The 21,739-nt window shown below is 52.1% G+C and overlaps 1 protein-coding gene across 2 annotated transcripts in view; it reads right to left on the bottom strand.

The window, feature by feature from the left end:
- The window catches only part of MGAT5B (alpha-1,6-mannosylglycoprotein 6-beta-N-acetylglucosaminyltransferase B), a gene marked incomplete at both ends in the record, with an annotated part of 66,595 nt that overhangs the window by 4,680 nt on the left and 40,176 nt on the right, over positions 1 to 21,739 (bottom strand). The window contains 7 exons of one of the 2 annotated variants that reach the window (XM_082860216.1): positions 1,989 to 2,105; positions 2,293 to 2,439; positions 3,473 to 3,732; positions 11,136 to 11,220; positions 11,608 to 11,738; positions 16,004 to 16,137; positions 17,509 to 17,640. In XM_082860216.1, the coding sequence (XP_082716342.1) occupies positions 1,989 to 2,105; positions 2,293 to 2,439; positions 3,473 to 3,732; positions 11,136 to 11,220; positions 11,608 to 11,738; positions 16,004 to 16,137; positions 17,509 to 17,640 (1,006 nt within the window). The remainder of the gene's footprint in view (positions 1 to 1,988; positions 2,106 to 2,292; positions 2,440 to 3,472; positions 3,733 to 11,135; positions 11,221 to 11,607; positions 11,739 to 16,003; positions 16,138 to 17,508; positions 17,641 to 21,739) is intronic. The other variant, XM_082860217.1, reaches the window with a different exon arrangement.

Below are 21,739 nucleotides of genomic sequence, written 5' to 3'. Positions count from 1 at the left end.
CCCTGCCTGGGGTCAGCTCCGGGAAAAGCCCAACCTCAGTCCAGGACCTGGAGGAACTTCCAGCAGAGGAGGATTTGTCTAAGCGGGGGCGGAGGGCTCTCCCTGCACCACTGGTGGAGGTCCAGGGGTTCAGTCCAGCGGGTCAACCTGGCCACATCTGCCACGACCAGAGCTGCACCTAGGCTGTGACACAGCAGTTTCCTTGGTACTTTCACTAGAGAAACACTCACACCCAGACAGGAGGGAAGGACGAGAGTGGGGTGGGTAGAAGAAGGGGGTGGGCAGGGTGGGCATGGATTTTCTGGGGCCATTTGCTGAGGGGGTGGGCTAAGACCGAGAGTGCCGAATGGGAGGGCCTGATCCACGGGATGCAGGAGGGTGTTAAAAAGAAAAAACAATGCAGGGACTTCCCTGGTGGCGCAGTGGTTAAGACTCTGAGCTCCCAGTGCAGGGGGCCCGGGCTCAGTCCCTGGTCAGGGAACTAGGTCCCACATGCCTCAACTAAGAGTTCGCATGCCACAACTAAGGAGTCGGCGAGCCTCAACTAAGGACCCCACCTGCTGCAACTAAGACCTGGTGCAACCAAATAAATAAATAAAATTTTTTAAAAAAGGGTTTCCCTGGTGGCGCAGTGGTTGAGAGTCCGCCTGCCGATGCAGGGGACGCGGGTTCGTGCCCCAGTCCGGGAAGATCCCACATGCCACGGAGCGGCTGGGCCCGTGAGCCATGGCCGCTGGGCCTGCGCGTCCGGAGCCTGTGCTCCGCAGCGGGAGAGGCCACAACAGTGAGAGGCCCGCGTACCGCAAAAAAAAAAAAAAACCTGGCAGTCCAGTGGTTAGGACTTGGCACTTTCACTGCCAGGGCCTGGATTCAATCCCTGATCAGGAAACTAAGATCCTGCAAGTTGCATGGCACGGCCAAAAGAAAATTTTAAAAAATACGCAACCCTGCCTCACGGTCAGGACAACCAAGCAGGGCTCTGGACCCGAAGTTAAGCTCTTAAGACCGTATGGGGCATCGATGCGCGCTGGCCTCTGCCCCAAGCCCGGCAGTGTCCCCAGCTCCCCAGACAGCTGTGTGTCCTCCCGGGCAGGGCTCTCCCTTGTGGTGGTCCCTGCCCCAGCAGCCTAATGCTCTCTGATTCTGCCACAGGTCCGCCCAGAGCAGCACAACCACCCCCAGCCCCCCGCCAGGGAGGGCACGCTCGGTGACCTTGGTGATGGGCAGAGAAGGGGACCTGACAGGAGTGGGGTTTTTGCTCAGCCTGGTGTCCGAGCTACAGCAAGAAATGGGTCCAGAGGGATCACGGAGAGCAGGGCTGCCCCTCCCCCACGTGCTCACACAGTCTGCCCGCTTCTCAACATGAAGGGACCGCGAGGGCGCACACGCACAGGGAGCCATCAGAAGCCACAGAGGTGCCCACCGGGGAGAGGAGCTGCACGAGCCCCTCCTCGCCCTCCGCCCACACCCACCAACACTTACTTGCTGGAGGAAACGCAGAACGCTCTACCCACTTGCTGTGCAAAGGCGGCACCACCCAGACCTGGTTTGAAATGCAGGGCTTCAGCCCCACCCAACTTGCTGACTCCAAACCTGCGCTTTAACAAGACCCCCAGGTGATCTGTATGCATATTATAGTCTGAGATGTGCTGCTGAAAGACCACAGAGACAGCAGAGTTCAAAGAACCTTCACGCATTCGTCCTGAAAACATTTACTCAGCACTTAACCTGTGCTGGGAGTGCTCACCGGACGCGGCCCCCAGAGACACGCGATAAATGATTCTGGATCCAGGGCTGCCCTGTACAGTTGTGCAGTTGCTCACAGCACAGAGGCAGGTTTCCCCCCACTCCCTCAACAAACACACACGCATCCAAGCTGCCAACCCAGGCCTGCAAGTCTGAATTCACCAAGAGGAGCAGCTTCTTCTAATTATAGCAAAGACGCAAAGTTTAGGATATTGGTGGTCCCGACTGGATCCGAGCCTCACCTGGGTTCTCACGATGGTCTTGATGGCTGCTTCGAGCTCCTCTGAGTTGTTGTAGTCGACAGTCCACACGTGGGGCTTGCCAATGAAGCTCTCTGCGTAGGGATGCTGGGAGAACACCTAGCCAGGGCACAGAGACGGGAGGCTTCTCCCTCTGCCTGCCAAGCTGGGCTGCGTGAACAGCAAAAGCCCCCCACCCATCTGTCCCATCTCTCCCTTCACCCCATGTCTCAGTCTCCCCCTTCCAGGAACTGCAGGGGTCCCATCTCGGACCCTCCCGATGTGGGACCAGGCCCTTCCCACTCACCTCTCTGGAGGTGGGTTTGCCCCGGAAGAACTCATGGTTGAGCGAGCTGTGGGGCGGGCTGAAGCGGGACTGCAGGAAGACACAGCCGTTGGCGATGGCCTCCAGCGGGGCAGGGCCCTCGTAGGGGAAGCCAAACCCTATGAAGAGCTGCAGAACCGAGGTGGCACGATGGTCAGGGAAGGTTGGGTATCACAGCCCAGGAGCCCCAGGAAGCTGGGAGTGAGGCTGGGGTTGGGACATTCACAGGAGGCAGCTGGGGCAACAGAGAGCCCAGAGCAGCTGTGTGCCTCAGCCATTGTGAAATCAGGACGTCGACTTAGGTCATATCAATGGCCTCCTCCTGCTCTAAAGGCTATGATTCTGGAGGGGAAAAGAACAAGGGTTCCCAAGCTTAGAAGGCTTCAGGCCACTCCTACAGCTGACCTCAAAGGACCTTTACTCATTCACCCAAAAAACATTCATTCAGTACCTGACTTGTACTAGGAGTGCTAATAGGGTTGGCCCCTGGAAGGTGATCAATAAGTGATTCTGAATCTGGGGTTGCCATGTAGGGTTGTTCAGGTTGCTCACTGCACAAAGATACCCTCTCTCCACCCCGACACACACACACACACAAGAGGCCTGAAGAAATAAGTTATGGTGAGAACAGGAGAGGACCTGGCAGCTGGCTAGAGACTCTCCAGCCTTCGCTGACACTTCAGGGCCCAACAGCAGGATCACGCTTCAGGCACACAGCTCAGGGAATTCCAGAAGCAGTTCGTCAGAACTACTGGCCTGATGGAACTCCAGCCAGGCTGCGCCCCGTCCCTTTGCCCCCAGCCTGCCCTTCCACCCTCTCAGTGGCTCTGAAAGCCAGGTCCAGGAGTCAGCTGGGCTGGACTGGCGTTGGGGCGGGGGGGCAGGTGGGCAGCCCAACTCCTCTTCACCATCACTGAGCCTCACTCAGGTCCGTTTCACTGTGGGGCCTCCCCTGCCTGATGGCCATCCCCATCTCTGCCCCCAGCTCTGACCAGCCCCTAAGAGGCCCAGACACGAGGCTCAGGGCAGCAGAGTGTGCTGGGCATGTCCACACGTAGAGGGGGCCACAAGTGATGGTGGCAGGCATGGCAGGCACGTATGGGCACCTCCTGGACATCTATGGCCGGGCTGGGGTGAGGACGGAGGACGGGGTGGGGCTCACTTTGGCCTTGCGCAGCAGCTGCTGGAACTCAGGCTGCGGCAAGAGGCCGTGGTTCTTCACGAAGGCCGGGACTTCGGGGGGCCGCTGGCTCTCGTAGTACACGGTGCCGTGGATCTCCATGTACTTGTTCAGGATGCTCAGGAACTTCTCCTTCCCCTGGAAGAGGAGATGGAGGGGATGGGAGCCTTGCTCCAACCTCAGACGGCAGAGCCAGCTGAAGAGACACCCCCGGTCAGGAAGTCGGAAAACACGGGGCCCGTCTCAGGTCGGCCCCTAACCAGCTGTGTGACCCCGAGGAGGCCCCTGCCCTCTCTGGTCCTCAATTTCTTTATCTATGAGTTACGGAGGTTGGATTAGACCAGCCGCCTCCAGACTATTTTTAGCCACGGACCTGTTTTCTTTCTGAAGGTCTCCCATAGAGACCAACATTTAATTGTATCCAGCGGGGGCTACTTGGCCTCCCCTGAATCCCTGATGACCTCCAAGGACCTCTGAGGAGGCACGGAGCATAGGTGAATACATAACACCTCAGCGTCCGGGCACCCATCTGACGCTACGGCCAGGGCCCTGAGCTGGGAGCGAGCTGCGGTCGGTGTAGGACCTCGACAGGAACAAGCATGGGATCGGCTGCTGGGTTCTATTTTTTAGAGATTTTCTGAGGCTCGCAGAAGAGAGGGAGGGGAAGTAGCCTCGAGATCACGGAGAAGGGTGGGGCGTGGGGCTCTCTTCAGGGAGGATTAGTTCCCAACAGGCCAATGGGTCAGAGGAAAAGAGCTCATGGTTCCCCACGTCCCGCCGGCCAGCGTGAGATCAGACCACCATGAGCTCCAGCCCAGGTTCACTTTATTAACCACAGCTCTTGTAGAATATTATCAATGGACGTCAGAATAATTGTTAATTGTTAATTGTTAATAATTAATAATTGTTAATTCACATTTTGAAACTCAAGCTGTATACATTTTTCACAAGGAGGCCTTCCACTTTGGGTAATGCAGATCAGCCCTGCCTCTGAGAATGACCAGGAAAAATGGGAAAATGTAAAATACATCTATGAAGGCCCTGGAAAATCTAACAAAGAATGAAGAATTACAAGGCCAAGACCTGGGAGAAGGAGGAAAAGAGATTGCTGAGGCCAGCGTTGGGGGTGGTTTTCCTCCTGGGGGCACCTGCTGACTCCAGGGGCAGCATCTAGGCAGCTAAGCAGACCTGGGAGACAAAAGGCAGAGTTTGGGGCCTGCCAAAGATGGGGAGCCCTGATGGAAATCCACACTTTGGGCTGGAACTCTGAGGAGTTACAGCCTGGAAGAAAGGAGGGACCAGAACTAGAGCAGCTCTGGCAGGGGCTGAATCCTTTTAAAATTGTCTCAATCACTATCATTGGTTGAGGTGACCTGGGATCGCTAGGGCCCCAGCTGTAATCCAAGGATAAAAGTAAATCCTCTCTGGAAGAAGAGAGTATCATCCTTGACCTCAGATTATTTCTACAGTTTTTCATATTCATCTTCCAGAACTACCTAGAGGTAGCTTTTCTCAAAAAGAAAAAAAAAAAGAAAAGAAAAGAAAAGGGAACCAGTAAAATCCCAATCAAAATCCCAGCAGGCTTTTTAAAATAGGAATTGACAAGCTAATTCTAAAACTCATTTGGAAATGCAAGGACCTAGAAGAGACAAAATAACTTTGAAAAAGAAGAAGAAATTGGGCAGAGTTATATTACCTGATTTTAAGACTTATTGTAGAGTTACAGGAATCAAGACAGTGTGATATTGGCATCGAGAGAGACAGATCAACAGAACAGAACAGAGAGTCCAGAAATAGACCTACACATGTAGGGTCAATTGAATCCTGGCAAAGATGCAAAGACATTTCAGTAGAGGAAGGATAATCTTTTCAACATACAGTCATGGATCACTCTATATGCAAAAAAAAAAAAAGAAAAAAAAAGAAAGGGAAGGGAAAAAAGGACTTCAACCCATACTTCATATCATATATAAAAGTTAATTCAAAATGGATCACAGACTTAAATGTGAACCTAAAACTATAAAACTCATAGGAGAAAAATCTTTGTGACCTGGGGTTAGACAAAGATTTCCTGGATACACCAAAAGCACAATCCGTAAAAGAAAACACTGGACTTCATTAAAATTAAAAACTTTTGCTCTTTGAAAGATGCTGTTAAGAGAAAGACAAGCCACAGCCTGGGAGAAAATTTTTGCAAAGCATCTATTTGTTAAAGAACCTATATCCAGAATATGTAAAGAACTCTAACCACTCAACAATAAGAAAATGAACAACCCAATCTTTTAAATGGGCAACCTTTTTGAAGGCATTTCACCAAAGAAGATAAACGGAAGACAAATAAGCACAGAGAAACATCTTCAACATCCTTAGTCATTAGAGAATTACAAATTAAACCCACAATAAGATAATACCGCACACCTGTTAAAATGGCTAAAATTAGAAAGACTGACCATGCCAAGTATTGATGAATTTGTAAAGGAATTGGAACTCTCATACATTGCTGGCAGGATTGTAAAATGGCAAAACCACTTTTCTTAAAACGTTAAACACTGTTCTACAATATGACCCAGCCATTCCACTCCTAGGTATTTACCCACAAGGAATGAAAGCATATGTGTGTACAAAGATATGTATGCGAATGTTCATAACAGCTTTATTTGTAATAGCCAAATACTGGAAACAACCCAAATGTCCACTAACAGGTGAATGGATAAATAAAGTGTAGTCCATCCACGCAATGGAATACTACTCAGCAATAAAAAGGAATGAACTATCGTTACATGCAACAGAATGAAGGAATCTCAAAATAATTATACTCAGAGAGAAAATCCAGACAAAAATGAATATATACCATATGATTCCATTTATATAAAATTATATCAATAGAAGATGAGAACTAATCCATAGCGACAGAAAGCAGACCACTGGTTGCCTGGAGATGAGGAGAGGAGAGATGGGAGGAAGAGATGCCAAAGGGAAGAAGGGAATTTCAGGGGTGATGGAGAGAGGAAAAGAAAAATATTACTAAACTTGTGTTTAGTAATATTAGTTAGCACTCTATTCTCTCTCATGATTGTGGTGATGGTTTCACGTAAGTCAGAAGCCATAAAATTATACACTTTAAAAAGTTTAGTGTATTGCATGTCAGTTTTCCCCAATAAAGCTATTAAAATAGATTTTTAAATGTAAAAATTTAAATACCTTGATTTTTTAAAAAAAATCACGTACATAAAGAGACAAGACTATATGATCAACACCCAAGAGACACGACAATAAAAACAGATTCATAGGAGATCTATATGCTGGAGTTACCAGGCACAGACTTTAAGATAAATATGCTGAATATAGTCTAGGAAATAGAACATAAAATTTGAAACCAAATGGAAAAAAAAACCCCACAGTGGCAGAAACTAAAGACTAAATGGATGGATTTAACAGCAGATTAAACACAGCTGAAGAGAAACTTCACTTACTGAAAGAACAAAAGAAAACATCCAGAATGAAGCATAGAGAAACTAAAGGATGGAAACTGCAGAAAAGAATGCTGGAGACAAGGGTTTATAATGAAGATTTAATGTCTGTGTAAATGGAGTCCCAGAAGTATAGGAGAGAGATTGGGGCAGAAGCAACATTTAAAGAGAGAGTAGCTGAGAATTTCCTAAAATTAGTGAAAGGTCAAACCACAGATCCAAAGAGATCTACAAACTCCATGTAGGATAAAAACAAAACAAAACAAACAAACAAGCAAAAAACCACACAGGTTTTCATAGTAAAACTTCTGAAAACCAAACGGAAGCCTTCAAACCAGGCAAAGGAAAACACAAAAAAGAAATTACCTTTAAAGGAACAATCAGACCTACACTGACTTCTCAACAGAAATGACAGAAGGCAGAGGACAAGCTAGAATTTGTACATAATGAATATATCCTCCGAGACATTCTTAGAAAATCAAAAACAGCAGTCCCAGACTAAGTTGGTTTCTTCTGGAGACGGACAATGATTCCAGATGGAATCTCAGAGATGTAAGAAGGAACAGAGAACAATACAAAGGGTAAATGTGGGTAAATGTAAATGAATATTGACGTTGCAAAACAACAGTAGCAATAACAACAACAATGATAATAATATATCGTGGGATATAAAATATTTGGAGAGTATTAAAATACCATGAAACATATAAGTTGGGGCCAGATAGAAATAAAACATTTTAAAGTTCTTTTATAACCCAATGAAACGTAAAAGTATTGGCTTAGACTTTGATAAAGTCAAAGGTGCGTGTTATAACCTTTAGGGTATAAAAATATTAAGAAGATCGGGACCAAAAGAATATGAGAGTACAATTAGCTAAAGGGAGGTGGATTTTTTAAAATATATCAATGTAAAAGGATGAGAAATGAATGGAAAAGGAACGTAGAACAGGTAAAAAAAAAAAAGAAACCAACTAATGAAATGGTAGATTCAGAGCCAAATCACACCAGTAATCACACCAAAAATTTAAAAGGATTACTTATTATAAAACTGAATTATGGGGCTTCCCTGGTGGCGCAGTGGTTGAGAGTCCGCCTGCCGATGCAGGGGACACGGGTTCGTGCCCCGGTCCGGGGGGATCCCACGTGCCGCGGAGCGGCTGGACCCGTGAGCCATGGCCACTGAGCCTGCGCGTCCGGAGCCTGTGCTCCGCGACCGGAGAGGCCGCAACGGTGAGAGGCCCGCGTACCGCAAAAAAAAAAAAAAAAAACTGAATTATGGCCCTAGAAAAAAATCAAATCAAGGACATAAAGTGTTTAGAAAATGTCTCCAAAGCCCCCATTCGACTTCCTGATCCCATTACCAGAGCAGCTATTAGTAACAGTTTCTTGTGTGCCTTCCTCAGATCTTTTATGCATTATAAGCAGGTGTACATTTCCTTTAAAACACACACATACGGGCTTCCCTGGTGGCGCAGGGGTTGAGAGTCTGCCTGCCGATGCGGGGGACACGGGTTCGTGCCCCAGTCCGGGAAGATCCCAGCGGAGCGGCTGGGCCCGTGAGCCATGGCCACTGAGCCTGCGTGTCCGGAGCCTGTGCTCCGCAACGGGAGAGGCCACAGCAGTGAGAGGCCCGCGTACCGCAAAAAAAAATAAACAAAAAAAAACCCCCCCACACACATACATGCACAAATGGGTTCACGTTACATGCACTGTTGAGCAACTTTTTTTCACCTAATCATACACGTGTGTGTTTTTATGTATGAAAACTTAAAGTTTTACAAAACAATAATTACTCTTAATACATATAAAGTCCTCTGATATCCTTTTATTCTATTGTTTCTAAGTTATTCTGCTTCATTTTAAAGGCTAATCAAGGCTCTCTGAGTTAAAAAAAAAAAACAAATACTGCATGATCTCACTAATATGCAGAATTGAAAAGAGTTAAACTCATAGAAACAGTAGAATGGTGAGTGTCAAGCGCTGGGCGGGGGGGGATGGGGACATATGAGTCAAGGGGACATACTTTCAGTTTTAAGATAAATAAATTCAGGGATTTAATGTCCAGCATGGTGATTATAGTTAATAAACCTATATTGTATACTTGAAATTTGCTAAGGGAGTCAATCTTAAATGTTCTCACCACACACACATGATAACTGAGGTGGTGGATGTGTTAATTAGCTTGATTGTGGCACTCGCTTCACAATATAAATGTTTATCAAGCCATCATGTTGTACACGTGAAATACATACAATTTCTCTTTGTCAATTATACCTCAGTAAACCAGAGGAGGAAAACAACCAGAGCTAAGTTGCAGTTTGAAAAGTCCACCTTAATCGCTTCTCGGCCTTTTGGCTAAGATCAAGTGAAAAGTCCACCTTAGCTCCCCCAGAAGCACTTCTGAGGTCTGGAATGTTTCCTCCAACAGCAAGGCTGGGTTTGCCCTGCATCCGGACGAGCAGCCTCTCTCCCATCCCTCAGTCCTGCTCCCTGGGACAGGCTCTCCTGAAACACCAGCATCTAAGCCTTAGCCTCCAGCTCTGGGGACCCAGGATAAGACAAGCCTCCTCCAAAGCCCTCTTCCTGACCCCGGCTGCCGCTCCCCTAAGGATGTCATGACCTCATACCTTCCTCCCTCCTCCGCTTCTCGCCACCTGGTCCCCTGAACTCTAGGTGGCACTTGTCCCAGGATACTGCTGTCATTCCTTTCTTCAGCCGGCCACCTCTGCCTTCCTTGGGTCACAAAGACCAGAGCAGAGATGTCTTTTTTTGGAAGCAGCTGCTTTGAGCTCTCTTGCTGCACAGCGTTGCTCCTGGCTAACCCAGAGGCTCCTGAGCTAGAGAGAAAACTGTTCTCTTCCCAGGCCTCATAACCTCTCATTCTCTTGGAGCAGTTTCTTAACAGTATTTTCTGGTCCAAGTAGACACCATCTGTGCTCGCTCCCAGCACCCCGGGCATGCTGGCAGCCAGCTCGTTTGGCCTCAAATGAGGATGAGTCCTCGCCCCTCTCCCCACACCTGGCAGTGGGCACTGGTGTCTCAGCCCGGGCTTGGACCCGTAGTCCAGCTTAATCCAGAGCGTCTCTCTGCCTCTATCCAAGGCGTCATAACGGGGAGGCTAAGTAGAGTCGGAGTTAAGTGTTCTGGCTCTTAGAGTCAGATGTGGCTTCAAATCCCAGCCCCACCACTGAACTAGCCTGTCGCTCTAACCTCGTAGTCGATGGTCAAGTGAGAAAATATATGCGAGCACCTGGCAACAGTAAGCTCTGGATGGACCAATATTAGCCACGGCTGTGGCCTCATAGGGTTGTTGTGGCAGACCATGAGATGAACCATAATATCGCTTTCCTCCCCCTTCCTCAGTCACAGGACTCCAGGGCTGAGCTGGGCACCTGGTTGCCGGGGGCACAGCCACTTCCAGCAACCCCTGAGACCGGGCATGGCCACGGGACGGAGACCTAGCCACAGGGCCATATGAGGAAGAGATGCGCGTAACGGTCAGGCGATGTCCCTAAACCTGACCTTCCCCCACCCCTCCTCCTTCCTCCTCTTCCTCTCCCCCCACCCCCCAGCTGGAGGGCAGATGTAATGACTGTGCTCTGTCTGTGGTCATCTTAAATGATGAGGCAAGACCACGGTGGGAACTAAACAGGGCGGGTCAACCAGGGGAGAAGAGCCCCAGGGGTCAGGCCAGGACTGACACCTCCAGAGTTTGTCAACAGAAAAGAAGACATACTTGCATCTTGCCTCCATCACTATTATTCAGGGCTTTTCTGTGACAGCTGGACTTAACCCTAATCAACACAGCATGAGAAGCATTAACTAAGATGGTCACGTGACAGGCTTGACATGGGGTACGGGGGCTGCTCAACGTTCCCCACGATCGGCATCTTTATAATTAACCTTTAGCCTCATGCCACCTGCCTTAGGTCAATGGCCCATCCTAGGAGCTGCCCCGCGACACGCGGAGCTGGACCCTGACCTCCAGGGCCTGCCTCCCCTCAGAGGGCCCCGGGAAGAGCCTGAGACCCCGCTGTCCCCGTCACCCTCCTCCCACCTTGGTCTGGTCCATCCACAGGAGCCACGAACCCCGGAGAGCCCGCCTCGGGAGCACCCCCAGGGGAGACCCTGTAAGAGTAGAGGGGGGCGGGAGGCGAAGGGAACACGTGGCATACCTGGAGCTGCCTCGTTGCCAGGGGGGCAGAGAGAAAAGAGGAGAGAGGACAAGTCAGTGGCGGGGTGAGTGTGTACCCTCTCATGCTGGTGGTGCTTCTTGGGGGACCCCGCCCTGAAGACGGGGTTCCAGTTCCTAGGCCTCTCCTGCTCCTCCACGGCCTCCCATCCCACAGAATCCCCACGTCTGGCCTAAACCCCCTTTGCGGGGTGAGAGTGTCTGTTGATCCATCTGAGGGAGGGTGGAAGGTTAAGCCATTTGAATTTGTTGCAAAGCGTGGGAGCAGGGAGAGGGGTGAGGCATGAGTCCCCAGGCTGGTATTTCCAAAGGCAGTTCAAGGCCTCTTTTCTGACCCATTGGTGGGGGCTGTTTTCCACCGTCGTCCGGTGCTGGGGGCGGCGGATGGGAGCCGAATCCTGGGGCCGGGAGCCCCTGGGGGCCGAGGGCTGGTGCTTGCGTTCAGCGGGGCTCACCTTCCAGATACTCGCCTCCTTGCCGTACACCACGGCCATGTTGCTGGCCTTGCCGCCTTTGATGAGCTGCTTCTCCGTCTCGTTGAGCTCCTCGGACACGAAGCCCATGAAGGAGTTGTCCGGGGTGTGAGCTGCAGCCAGACCACGAGGTCAGGAAGAGGGTTACCAGGCAGCCAAGGGCACACCCTGGGTCTACCCGGCCCAGCCCCATCAGAGGGCTCCCTGTTTGGCAAGGATGGGGAAGGGGGCTGGGAGGTAAGGGGTCCTGTTTGGGGCAGGGAGAGCATCAGTGCCCTGGCCCCCTTCCATGGCATCTCTTACCACCTACCCAGCCCTCTCTCCACGCAGCCCGTTGCTCACAAGTCCCTGCTGAGAGGTCTCTCCCGACCCCAATCCCACTCTGTCTCCTTTCCCTGCTTTATTTTTTGTCCCAGCACTCACTGACCAGATGTGATAGTATATATTGATTTGGTTGTGTATTATCATCAGAATCTAAGCCCCACGAGAGCAAAAGTCTGTCTGTGCCCCCGGCACACGGGAGCGCCCGGCCGGCTGGCTCACAAATGCACGGACATCACACCTGCCAGCTCCTGCCCTGCCCTTCCCTCTGCCTGGAGCGCCCACCACCCTTTTCCAGGATGAGAAAATCCTATTCCCCTTCAGGGCCCCACTCACACATCACCTCCTCTCCTCCCAGAAGCCTTCTCTGGGGTCCACGTGCCCTCCCTTGTGGCCCCATCCACTGTGGTTAGGTCTCCGGCAAAGCGCGGATCGCACCCTGCCTCACCTCCCAGAACCGAGCACACCAGGGGCAAGGAATGCGTTTCAGCTAGGGCTCCAATTCCTCGGCCATGCTGCAGGAATGTCACTGATTAGCCCTGTCTGTCATGGCAGGGTAGAGATGTAGGCACAAGTGCCAGCCATTTGCAAGTCACATGATCCCTCCGTTCCACGTAGAGGACCTTGAATAGAGTGCTTATGGAACCCAATTAAACCTACTCTACCTTCCCAGGTGGGAGAGGCTGCGGGGAGTAGGTTGGTAACAGCCAAACACCCTTGATTTCCCAGAACAGCCCTGATGCCAAATACCCTATTCTTCATTTCAGATGCACGTTTTTTCACATTTTAGCATTTCTGAAATTGGGATGCATACTTTAATCAAATGTGTAGATTTAACACAATATATCTACCCACCCCTCTCCATACCCACAAAGTTTATAATCAGTATCTGGTGTACCTTAGAAGAGGTGGTGGTTTTCTGTCGAAATGCCCCAGAAAGCTCACGGGTTCTTGAGTCTGAAAATCCGACCACTATAAGGACGGGCTGCAGAACAAAATGATCTCTCCTCTAGGGCTTCAGAGGCATAAGGGGGGCCCTGGAGGCCTGGAATTGTTTCTGTGATGGTCAGAGCTCAGGCAGCTCTCCTGTCTCAGGAGGCTCTGCCAGGCCAGGGAGAGGCCCCAGGAGGGCAGACCAGACCCTCCCTGACCCAGTTTGCCTGCCCAGCCCCACCCTGGCCTCTGTCCCTACCCTCTGGCTCTAGCTGGGGCTGCACCCAGGTCTCTCTCCCGTTTGCCATCTCCTCCCTATTCTCAGAGATGAAGAAAATCTCATTCCACCAACTCCACCAGAAGGGACAGGTTTAGAACAATTAGCTAAACTAGTGGGCGTGGGACAACGAAGTATTGCAACCAACTAAAATATCAGGGACCATTAAGCAAAGAGCTCCTGGGGGCAGGGCAAGGCAGGGAGAGGCAGCCAGAGCAAAGAGCAAAGGCAGTTAGCTCTTTGGGGAAATCAACCAGCTATCAATAGATGGGGAAAGAGGTCTGCTCATGAATTCCTTCCTGGACTTGGTATATCATTAAGACAGGCAAGTCTGTTTTTTGTTCTCTTTCTTTAATTGATTCAGTCAATTAACATTTTTCTGAGGACCTTGATAGGCTCCAGGGAAATAAAGATAAATCAGTCAGTGGCTCCTTTTTGAGTGATTCATACATAATCTATCAGTGGAAATAAATGTATAAGCAAATAACTCTATTTCAATATATGCTTTAACAGAATTAGGTTGAAGAGTTATAAAAACATTCTGCCTGGAATAGATAAGGTGATCAGTGAAAGTGACAGTAAAAAGAAGAGACATTTGACATGGGGTTTTGGAGGATGAGTAGGAGTTTGCCAGCTTTGGAACTCTAGATCCAGTGGGTTTTACCCCAGGGCAAGTCCTCATTTTCTCAGTGTAGATTATCACAGAGGGCTCTTAACCCATCTCCTGCTTCCCCATCCTCTACCACTGTCCCTTTGGCCATCTGCAGTCTGCCAGAATAATGTAGCTCAAAAAATTTGGGGGGTGGAATTCCCTGGAGGTCCAGTGGTTAGGACTCCGTGCTTTCACTGCCAAGGGCCTGGGTTCAATCTCTGGTCATGGAACTAAAATCCCGCAAACTGCCCGGCGTGACCAAAAAAAAAAAAAAATTTCTCCATGATATTCCCTAGCTCAAGAACCTACAGTGAACCTCGAATTACCATATCCAATGTAAATTCTGGAATCTTTGCTAAAAGACCCCACCCCTCTGCTCCCAGATCCTCAATGGTATTTTCCACAGCCTACAGCATCACCTCCACTACCCACCCCCACTTCCTTTCCCTCCAGAAATCTCCTCAGGACCCATCCCACTTCAATCACTCTGCTGGGAGCACAATGCCACCAGATGACCTGTTAGGACAGTCACTCTTCTCTTGGAGAAGCCTCATACAACCTTGCAATGGGCTATGGGGAGGGAGTCTGGTCCCCACAGAGCCATGTGACCTCAGACAGGACATTCCACCTTTCTGGGCCTCAGTTTCCTCATCTGGGCTCCAAGGAAACTTCCCACCTTCCCAACCTTCTGGGATCCAATCAAGCCATTACTCCTGTATTATTCAGAAATCTTGTCTGCCTCTAATACAGCCTAGAACCTGAAGAGTAATACAAAAGGAGTCCCTAAGCACCCAAAAGGGAGGCATTCATTTGACAGGCTCAGCAGAGATCAGCTACTTTACTTACGAGCAAGTTCCTCGGGACCCTGCTTGGAGCCAAGCTCACTCTTAATTTAGAGACAATCCTAACGAGGGCGCTTATCCGGCTTTCTGACCCACAGCCTTCAAAGAGCCGCCAATAAGACGTCCAAGATGCTGCTGGATGCAGATAGCTTGACGACGATTAAAAGTGACAGCTGACAGTCTCCCAAGTAGGAGAAAAGGCGCCACACCAAACAGCGACAGGAGAAGGGGCCACTCAGCAGGGGACGTGGCTCCGCACACCTCTGCCGGCCCCGCAGGGCAGGCCCCACACCAGAGAGAGAGAGCATTGGCCCCGAGTTGTCAAGAAAAGGTTAAATTATTTTCAGCGCGCTGCATGTAAGAGGGAAGGTCAGTGTGTATATATTTTAAAGTCTCATTAAAAATCACGAAGGCGGGCTTCCCTGGTGGCCCAGTGGTTAAGAATCCGCCTGCCAATGCAGGGCACACGGGTTCGAGCCCTGGTCTGGGAAGATCCCACATGCGGCAGAGCAACTAAGCCCGTGTGCCACAACTACTGAGCCTGCACTCTAGAGCCCGCAATCCACAACTACTGAAGCCCACGCGCCTAGAGCCCGTGCTCCACAACAAGAGAAGCCACCGCAATAAGAAGCCCGCACACGAGAGTAGCCCCCGCTCACCGCAACTCGAGAAAAGCCCGCGCGCAGCAACGAAGACCCAAAGCAGCCAAAAATAAATAAATAATTTTTTTAAAAAATCACGAAAGCTCAGCTCGAATGGCATCCCTTGCCCGAAGTCCGTCACCCACAGGGGCCCCAGCCACCCCACCCCCCAGCCTTACTTCCCATTATCCCCAACGCTGGAGCCTCCCGGAGCATTTGCATTTCCAGAACCTTCCGTTCTTTCCATATCCATCTTCACTACGTCTGTTCCCTCTGCTTAGAAAGCCTCCCTCTGCTGCCCCCTCGCCACTCACTTAAGTCTCCCTCCACGTTGGAATGTCTCTCTTTCTCAAAGGCCATGGAACCCTCTTTGTTCTGGAACCCTCTGCTGAGCCGCTCTCCAGAGCAAGACAGCAACGTGTGCTCCAGGAGGACAAAGGCTGCGTCCTCTGGGTGTTGGAAAGGTCACCATGCTTCCCCCACCCCCGGCACCCAGGCTGCCCCCTCCCTACACAGCCCAGAGGCTTCCTCTGTGGCTCACACATTTGCAGAGAGGGGAACAAGGCTTTCCCGTCCAAGGGGACACGCCAAGGGGGTGTGTTCCCCCCCTCCCCGCACAGGCCCCAAAAGGAAGGAGAGGAAGGAATGGGGCCTGCCTCCTCCCGGGCCACCTCGGAGAGGCCCCCACCGCTTCCCAGAGCCGGACACTCACGGAACATGGTCATGAACTGCTTAGGGTTGAGGTTCCAGTAGCCCCAGTTTGTCCGGTAGCCGTGCAGGGTGGCGTACTCCTCGTGGTTGTATGCAGGTTCGGTCCCAAAGGTGTCGATGACCCGGATGCGGCACCTGTCCACCCCCCCGGGATCAGGAACCAGGGTCACCAACCTCCCTGTGTCTCCCTGGGCTAGGATTGTGCCAGCCGTGGGCTCTGTAACCCAAAGGTGGCTGGTCAGGATAGTGTGATGTGTGGTCAGGGCTTGGGCTCGGACACTAGCTGGCTGTGTGACCACAGGCAAGTGCCTTAACCTCTCTGGGTCAGCTTCCCCATTGGTGAAATGGGGATAACTGTCTCAGGGTCTCAGTGATACACCTGAACCAGGGACCACTAACTCAGAAACTGTTAGTTTTTACAGCTGCCCCAAGGGACCCTAGAAGGGGAGGCCCAGCCTGGAATGGGATCCCTCCCCACTGCCCCAGGGATCACTTGTACGATTTCTACTTTCCTGGGCAGGGGGTCCACAGTCCCTCTGCCCAGGAGCCTGACACCTGCAGGATGTGCCAGGGTTATCTGGGCTGAGATGCAGAAGATCAGGGCCTCAGAGGGACCAGCCACTGCCACGGGCCCATCGTGCCCATCGTGCCTCAAAGTCTCCTGCAAGTGTGGCCACTTCAGGTGGGCCTCCCAGCCGGTGGAGGTTCTGTCCCACCCTTTGGCCCACTGAGGCTGCTGTCAATGGACCAAGGCCCAGAACCTCTCCCTCCATCTGGGCCACCCCGGAGTGGGCACCTGAAGAAAACCGCTGAGACTCAGACGCCCCTACAAGGAGTTCCCTCACCCAGAGTCCTTGCCGGTGACCCAGAATTGTCCAGACTGCTGAGGTCGGCACTCCTCCCCCGGAAGAGGCGGGAATGGCAGGAAGAGGCCCCCAGTGCACGGAGAACATGCATTAATAATAAAAGCAATAATGCTGCCTGTCACTTTTTTTTTCCCCTAATAAAATCATGTGGGATAGTCAATGAGACTAGAGCAAACGTAATAAACAGCAGGGCTCTCTGTGCTAAATTAAACCCCGTACCCGGCTGGCTGCAGAGAGACAGAGCTATGGCATCGGCCTTCCTCCTGCCCTGGAGGGGGTGGGGTGGAGAAGGGAGTCGGGGTGGGGGGCTGCTGGGTCCCCACCCACAGAGGTCACGCCCCGTTACCTGCCTTGTTCCCCTCCACCACTCCCTGCAATTCCTCTGCCCCCTCCATCTGGATCAGCTCTGACCCTGCCCCCCAGCCTGTCCAGCAGCACAGGGGCCTGGATCGCCTGGCTGTGGTTTATTAATTGTCATCTGAGTCAGCCTTAGTCAGGAGGCAGAGCTGTCAGAGAAGGAAGGCAGTGGGGGAGGGGAGCCTTCTCTCCACCGTGGAACCTGGGAAAGTGCAATCCCCCACCTTGGGGACCAGCCCGGGGGCTGCCATGGGCCATCACCGCCGTCCCGCTGCCCTCTCACCGGTACTTCTTGAAGGAGAGTCCCATGTGCTGCTTCATCTGCTGCAGGCCGTGGTAGTCGGTGTAGATGAGGTCGAAAGGCAGGGGCATGGTGAGCGGGCAGTTCCCCCGGCCTGGCGGCACCCCTAAGTTACTGAGAGAAGAACCCTTCAGAGTCTGAGCCCCGAGAGGGACCCACAGACAGCAAAAACCCCTCTTCCCAAACAGGCTTGCCTTGGGGGGACCTGGAGCCCACCCTTGTTCCTATAGCCCAGAATAAGTGGCGGGGAGAACACTGTAAAGGAAAGTGAGGTCAGTGCATGAATCCTGGCGAACTCTAGGAGAGGAAGCAAACAGGGCAGCCGTGTACGGTTGTATAGGTTTTTCACCGCACAAGAGACTCCAACGAGGGGCAAATGGGACTGAGATCCAGCCCCGGCTAGCTTGCCAAGACTGTACCTGGCCTGGGCTACCTGCCAGAAGGAAGGAGCACCTTCTGTTAATTTGCACAAACTTGATCCCTGCAGGGCTGTGTCCACCCAGAGGGGGCACCTGTACCCAATGTTCACAAGGTGCCATAAACACCTGCCGAGGTCCTCAGCACAGCTTCAGCACCTGTTAGCAGCTGAAGGGTCCCCAAACCTGTGCCCCGCGCTGCTGACCGGCTCCTGGCCCACGGAGATGCCTAGCCCTGCCCCACAGGCAGACCCTGCCTGCTGGGTCACTTAGTCGCAGGCTTTCGTACGGGAACAGGGCTGCCACTGGTGACCCAGGGGGGCGACTTCGGATCATCTCACTGGAGCCTGAAGGACACGGCCTCCCATCTGCCCAGTCCACCTCCCTGGAGACAGGCTCAAAGCCCCCTGCCTGGCCCCCCACAGTGCCAGCGTGAACTTTGCCCTGGATGTCCCTGCCCACCATCCGGGAGCCTTTGCTAAGCCTGACTACACACCCCCTGCAGAGATGATGCGGCTTTTAGATGAATGACTCAGTCAGTCTGTACTGAGCGACTGAGGCAGGCAGAGAGTAGTGTCGGCCCCCAGGGAAGCCCCCCAGCAGCTGCTCACCTCCCCCATTCCCGCCTCCCTTGGATTCGTGGTCCAGATGCTGGAAGGCATCCGTGAGACCTCCCAGTGAGCCCCTTCAGGGATCCACATGGCAAAAGGCCACAGTTATCATCAGTTCCCTGGGTCGCATCTCCGGCTCCTTGAGACAATTCAAGCCATGTGGAAAAGCAGCACCTGGACGCCTCTGCACCATCTAGCGCACATTCAGCAAGACACCCACAGAGGCTCGGTAAACACTGTCCGCTGAGCAAACTGCCCTAACGCGGCCTTCTCAGCGATGTTGATGATAACCTGATGACAAGGCCATGATGGAAAGATGTCACGGGGAGCTTCGGGCGACGGGGATCAAGGCATCAGGGGTTGGTCTGTGGCCGGCAGAGAAGGGCATGCCCTCCCCCCGCCAGCACACCCAGCCTCACGCAGCTCCCCCACGCTGGCTCCCCCAGTGGTAGAACCTTTGCTGCTAAGTGGGGAGAGAGGAGTGCAAAAATCTCATAACCATTTTCTCCCCGTTTCTTATCTATAAACTTAAAAATGGCCAAGCACCCCCCCACCCCTGTCTCCACCCGTCCAACCCTCCAATGAGCCCCTCTTTGCAACCAGACGGCCACACAGGATTCTCAAACCCAGGGCTTCTCAGGCAGGACGTGCTTATTCAGCTTTTCTGCTGAATTACTCAGAAAGCAAAGGGGAATAAGCCCAGGACCCCAGGGGTCTGGGGCCATCACAGGAAACAGTTCCCACAGCCTGGAGACTTCATGAACTATTTGGTGGTATTTTTAAGTGGTGAGCAGGCTTTACATTCTCCTCTGTAGGATCCCTGTTTTCTTTCCAGTGTGGCTGCCTCTCACACCCCAAAGCCCTCCAGTCAGACGGAGCATCATTTCCGTCCTGGGCTACAGAAGCTCTGGGTTTAGGACAGACCCTGGTCCCCCTCCCCACTTCCTCCACTCAATTGAGAACCACAAATAGAAAGACAAGGTGATGATTCCTCTTGCAGAAGTGAGGAAGCGGGTGGCTGCGCCTCCCTCATGGAATCTGGGTCTGGGAAAATTAAGACGATTCTGAAAATATAAACCGTAGGTGGGTCTAGTTGCTGCTACCTGCACCAGTCACATGCTTGATTTTCCCACACTGCCTTTCTGGCTGGTTACCAGGCAACGTGTTGTCCCTCTGTGGCCATGGGTGGTGCCAACAGAGTCATGGGCGCTTCCTCTGGTTGCCTCAACCCTGACCGCACCCCTGGCCCCAGCCCCAGACACCAGGGCCACTGAGAGGCCAGATAAGCAAGTCACAGCCCTCTCCTGGGAAAATGACCCCACACTGACTTCCTAGAGCCTGTGTGGTCTTCCTCACCTTCATGGCTACCATTTTGAACGCAGGCACCATTCTACGTGCTTTCAACTCATCGATTCTTCAATTCCTTTCATCTGGGCAGCTACCCTATGAGATCAGACCCATTCCCATCCTGCTCCCCTCTTTACAGATTAGGAAACAGAGAGGTTTAGTCATTTACCCAGGATCATACAGCCAGGAAGGCGTGGAGCTGGGATTGGAGCCCAGCGCCCACACTCCCCCCCACTGAGCTCTCCTTCCTCCCCAGGGCCACCGGGCATCAGACAGCACAATGGTGGGTCACTGGACCACAGTGACATCCTGAAATTGGAGCCCCGGGCTGCCAGCAGAGATTGGGCCCCAGTCCCAGTTTTGTTGCTAACTTTGGAGGGGCCGCTAGCCTCTAGGGATTTCATTTTTCTCATCAGCAAAAGACAAATAGAAATGCCTACATTGGGCTTCCCTGGTGGCGCAGTGGTTGAGAGTCTGCCTGCCGAGGCAGGGGACGCAGGTTTGTGCCCCGGACCGGGGGGATCCCGCGTGCCGCGGAGCGGCTGGGCCCGTGAGCCATGGCCGCTGAGTCTGCGTGTCCGGAGCCTCTGCTCCGCAACAGGAGAGGCCACAGCAGTGAGAGGCCCGTGTACCGCAAAAAAAAAAAGCCTACCTCACGGGGTTCCTGGTAGGATCAAGTGGGGCAAGGAGAGTGAAAGTTCCGTTGATTATTATTACTTTAGTCATCAGGTTCACCTTCTGAATTTCCAAATCTGGCAACTCCTTACCCCATCCCCACGCCCAACACACACACCCCTCACTTAAGGTCACGGTCATTTTTCAGCTGGAATCTTGAGACAATTTCCTCTCCATTCTGCGTCCCTCCTGTCTTGCCTGACTCTTTTCTAGAGAGATCTTTCCATGATGTCAACCTGGTCAGTCATCCCTAGCTCCATCTGATCCTTTCCAGAGACTTCTCACCTCCTGTTCCTGGACTCAAACCTTGCCTCCTCCTCCAGGAAGCCCTCCTGCGACCTCTGGTCAGAGTGAGACGCCCTTCTCCCTCGATCCCCCTGCCCCAGCATCCCACTCCCCTCCCCACCATCCCTCTGCACTGCCCTGAGTCACCTCCTCACAACCGGGGCCCCTCCAGGGCAGGGCCAGGTTATCTTTGAAAGCCCAGAGCTGGGACAGGATCTGACCCAATAAGTACTGTTGTGTTCGTGAACGAATTCACAAGGTAATGAACCATGGGAACCCGCCATCCCCCCACACCTGGAAGAACTGGTTTAAAGGCTGAAAATATGGTCAAGAAAAGCATGTTAGGAGAGAGGGGGTGGGTGAGTGAGAGGGGCCCAGGGCTGATGGGCGTTGCCGAGGGTTATTAGCTGAGTAGCCTCCTGGCCTGGACTGGACACAAGTGGCCCCACGGGTCCCAAAAGGACATCACAGCAGGAAGAAGAGGAGGAGAGACAAATTGGTCCAGAGACAGCAGGTCCTCTTCCCAGGAGGAGTTAACGAAGAGACCCACAGTCCCCCCAGCCCTAGAAAACAAAGATTTTCAATTCACGGTGACTTCACTGGAAATGTGTCTGAAGCTTCCTCATTACTCTTGTCACAAGGAATCTGAGCTCGTCCCGAGGACAGCACAGAGGGTCAGCCGAGGGGAGAGGGGGCTGTGGTTTTATCACTTGTAATTTAAGTTCACTTTTATGGGCAATTTTACTCTAAGTGGTTGGTTGGAGCAGTGACATGAATTGAAAAACGCTGTCTCTTGACAACCTTCAGACAAAGGTGCCCAGGGAGGCTCAGCTGTACAATTCCACCTTCCGTGCTGACTCCTCAAAAGGCCCCTGTCCA

The sequence above is a fragment of the Leucopleurus acutus genome (assembly GCF_964270905.1).
Source record: "Leucopleurus acutus genome assembly, chromosome: 19".
NCBI classification, from domain to species: domain Eukaryota; kingdom Metazoa; phylum Chordata; class Mammalia; order Artiodactyla; family Delphinidae; genus Leucopleurus; species Leucopleurus acutus.
The sequence above is the reverse complement of the archived record's forward strand: the minus strand, read 5'-3'. Positions and strand labels throughout refer to the sequence as shown.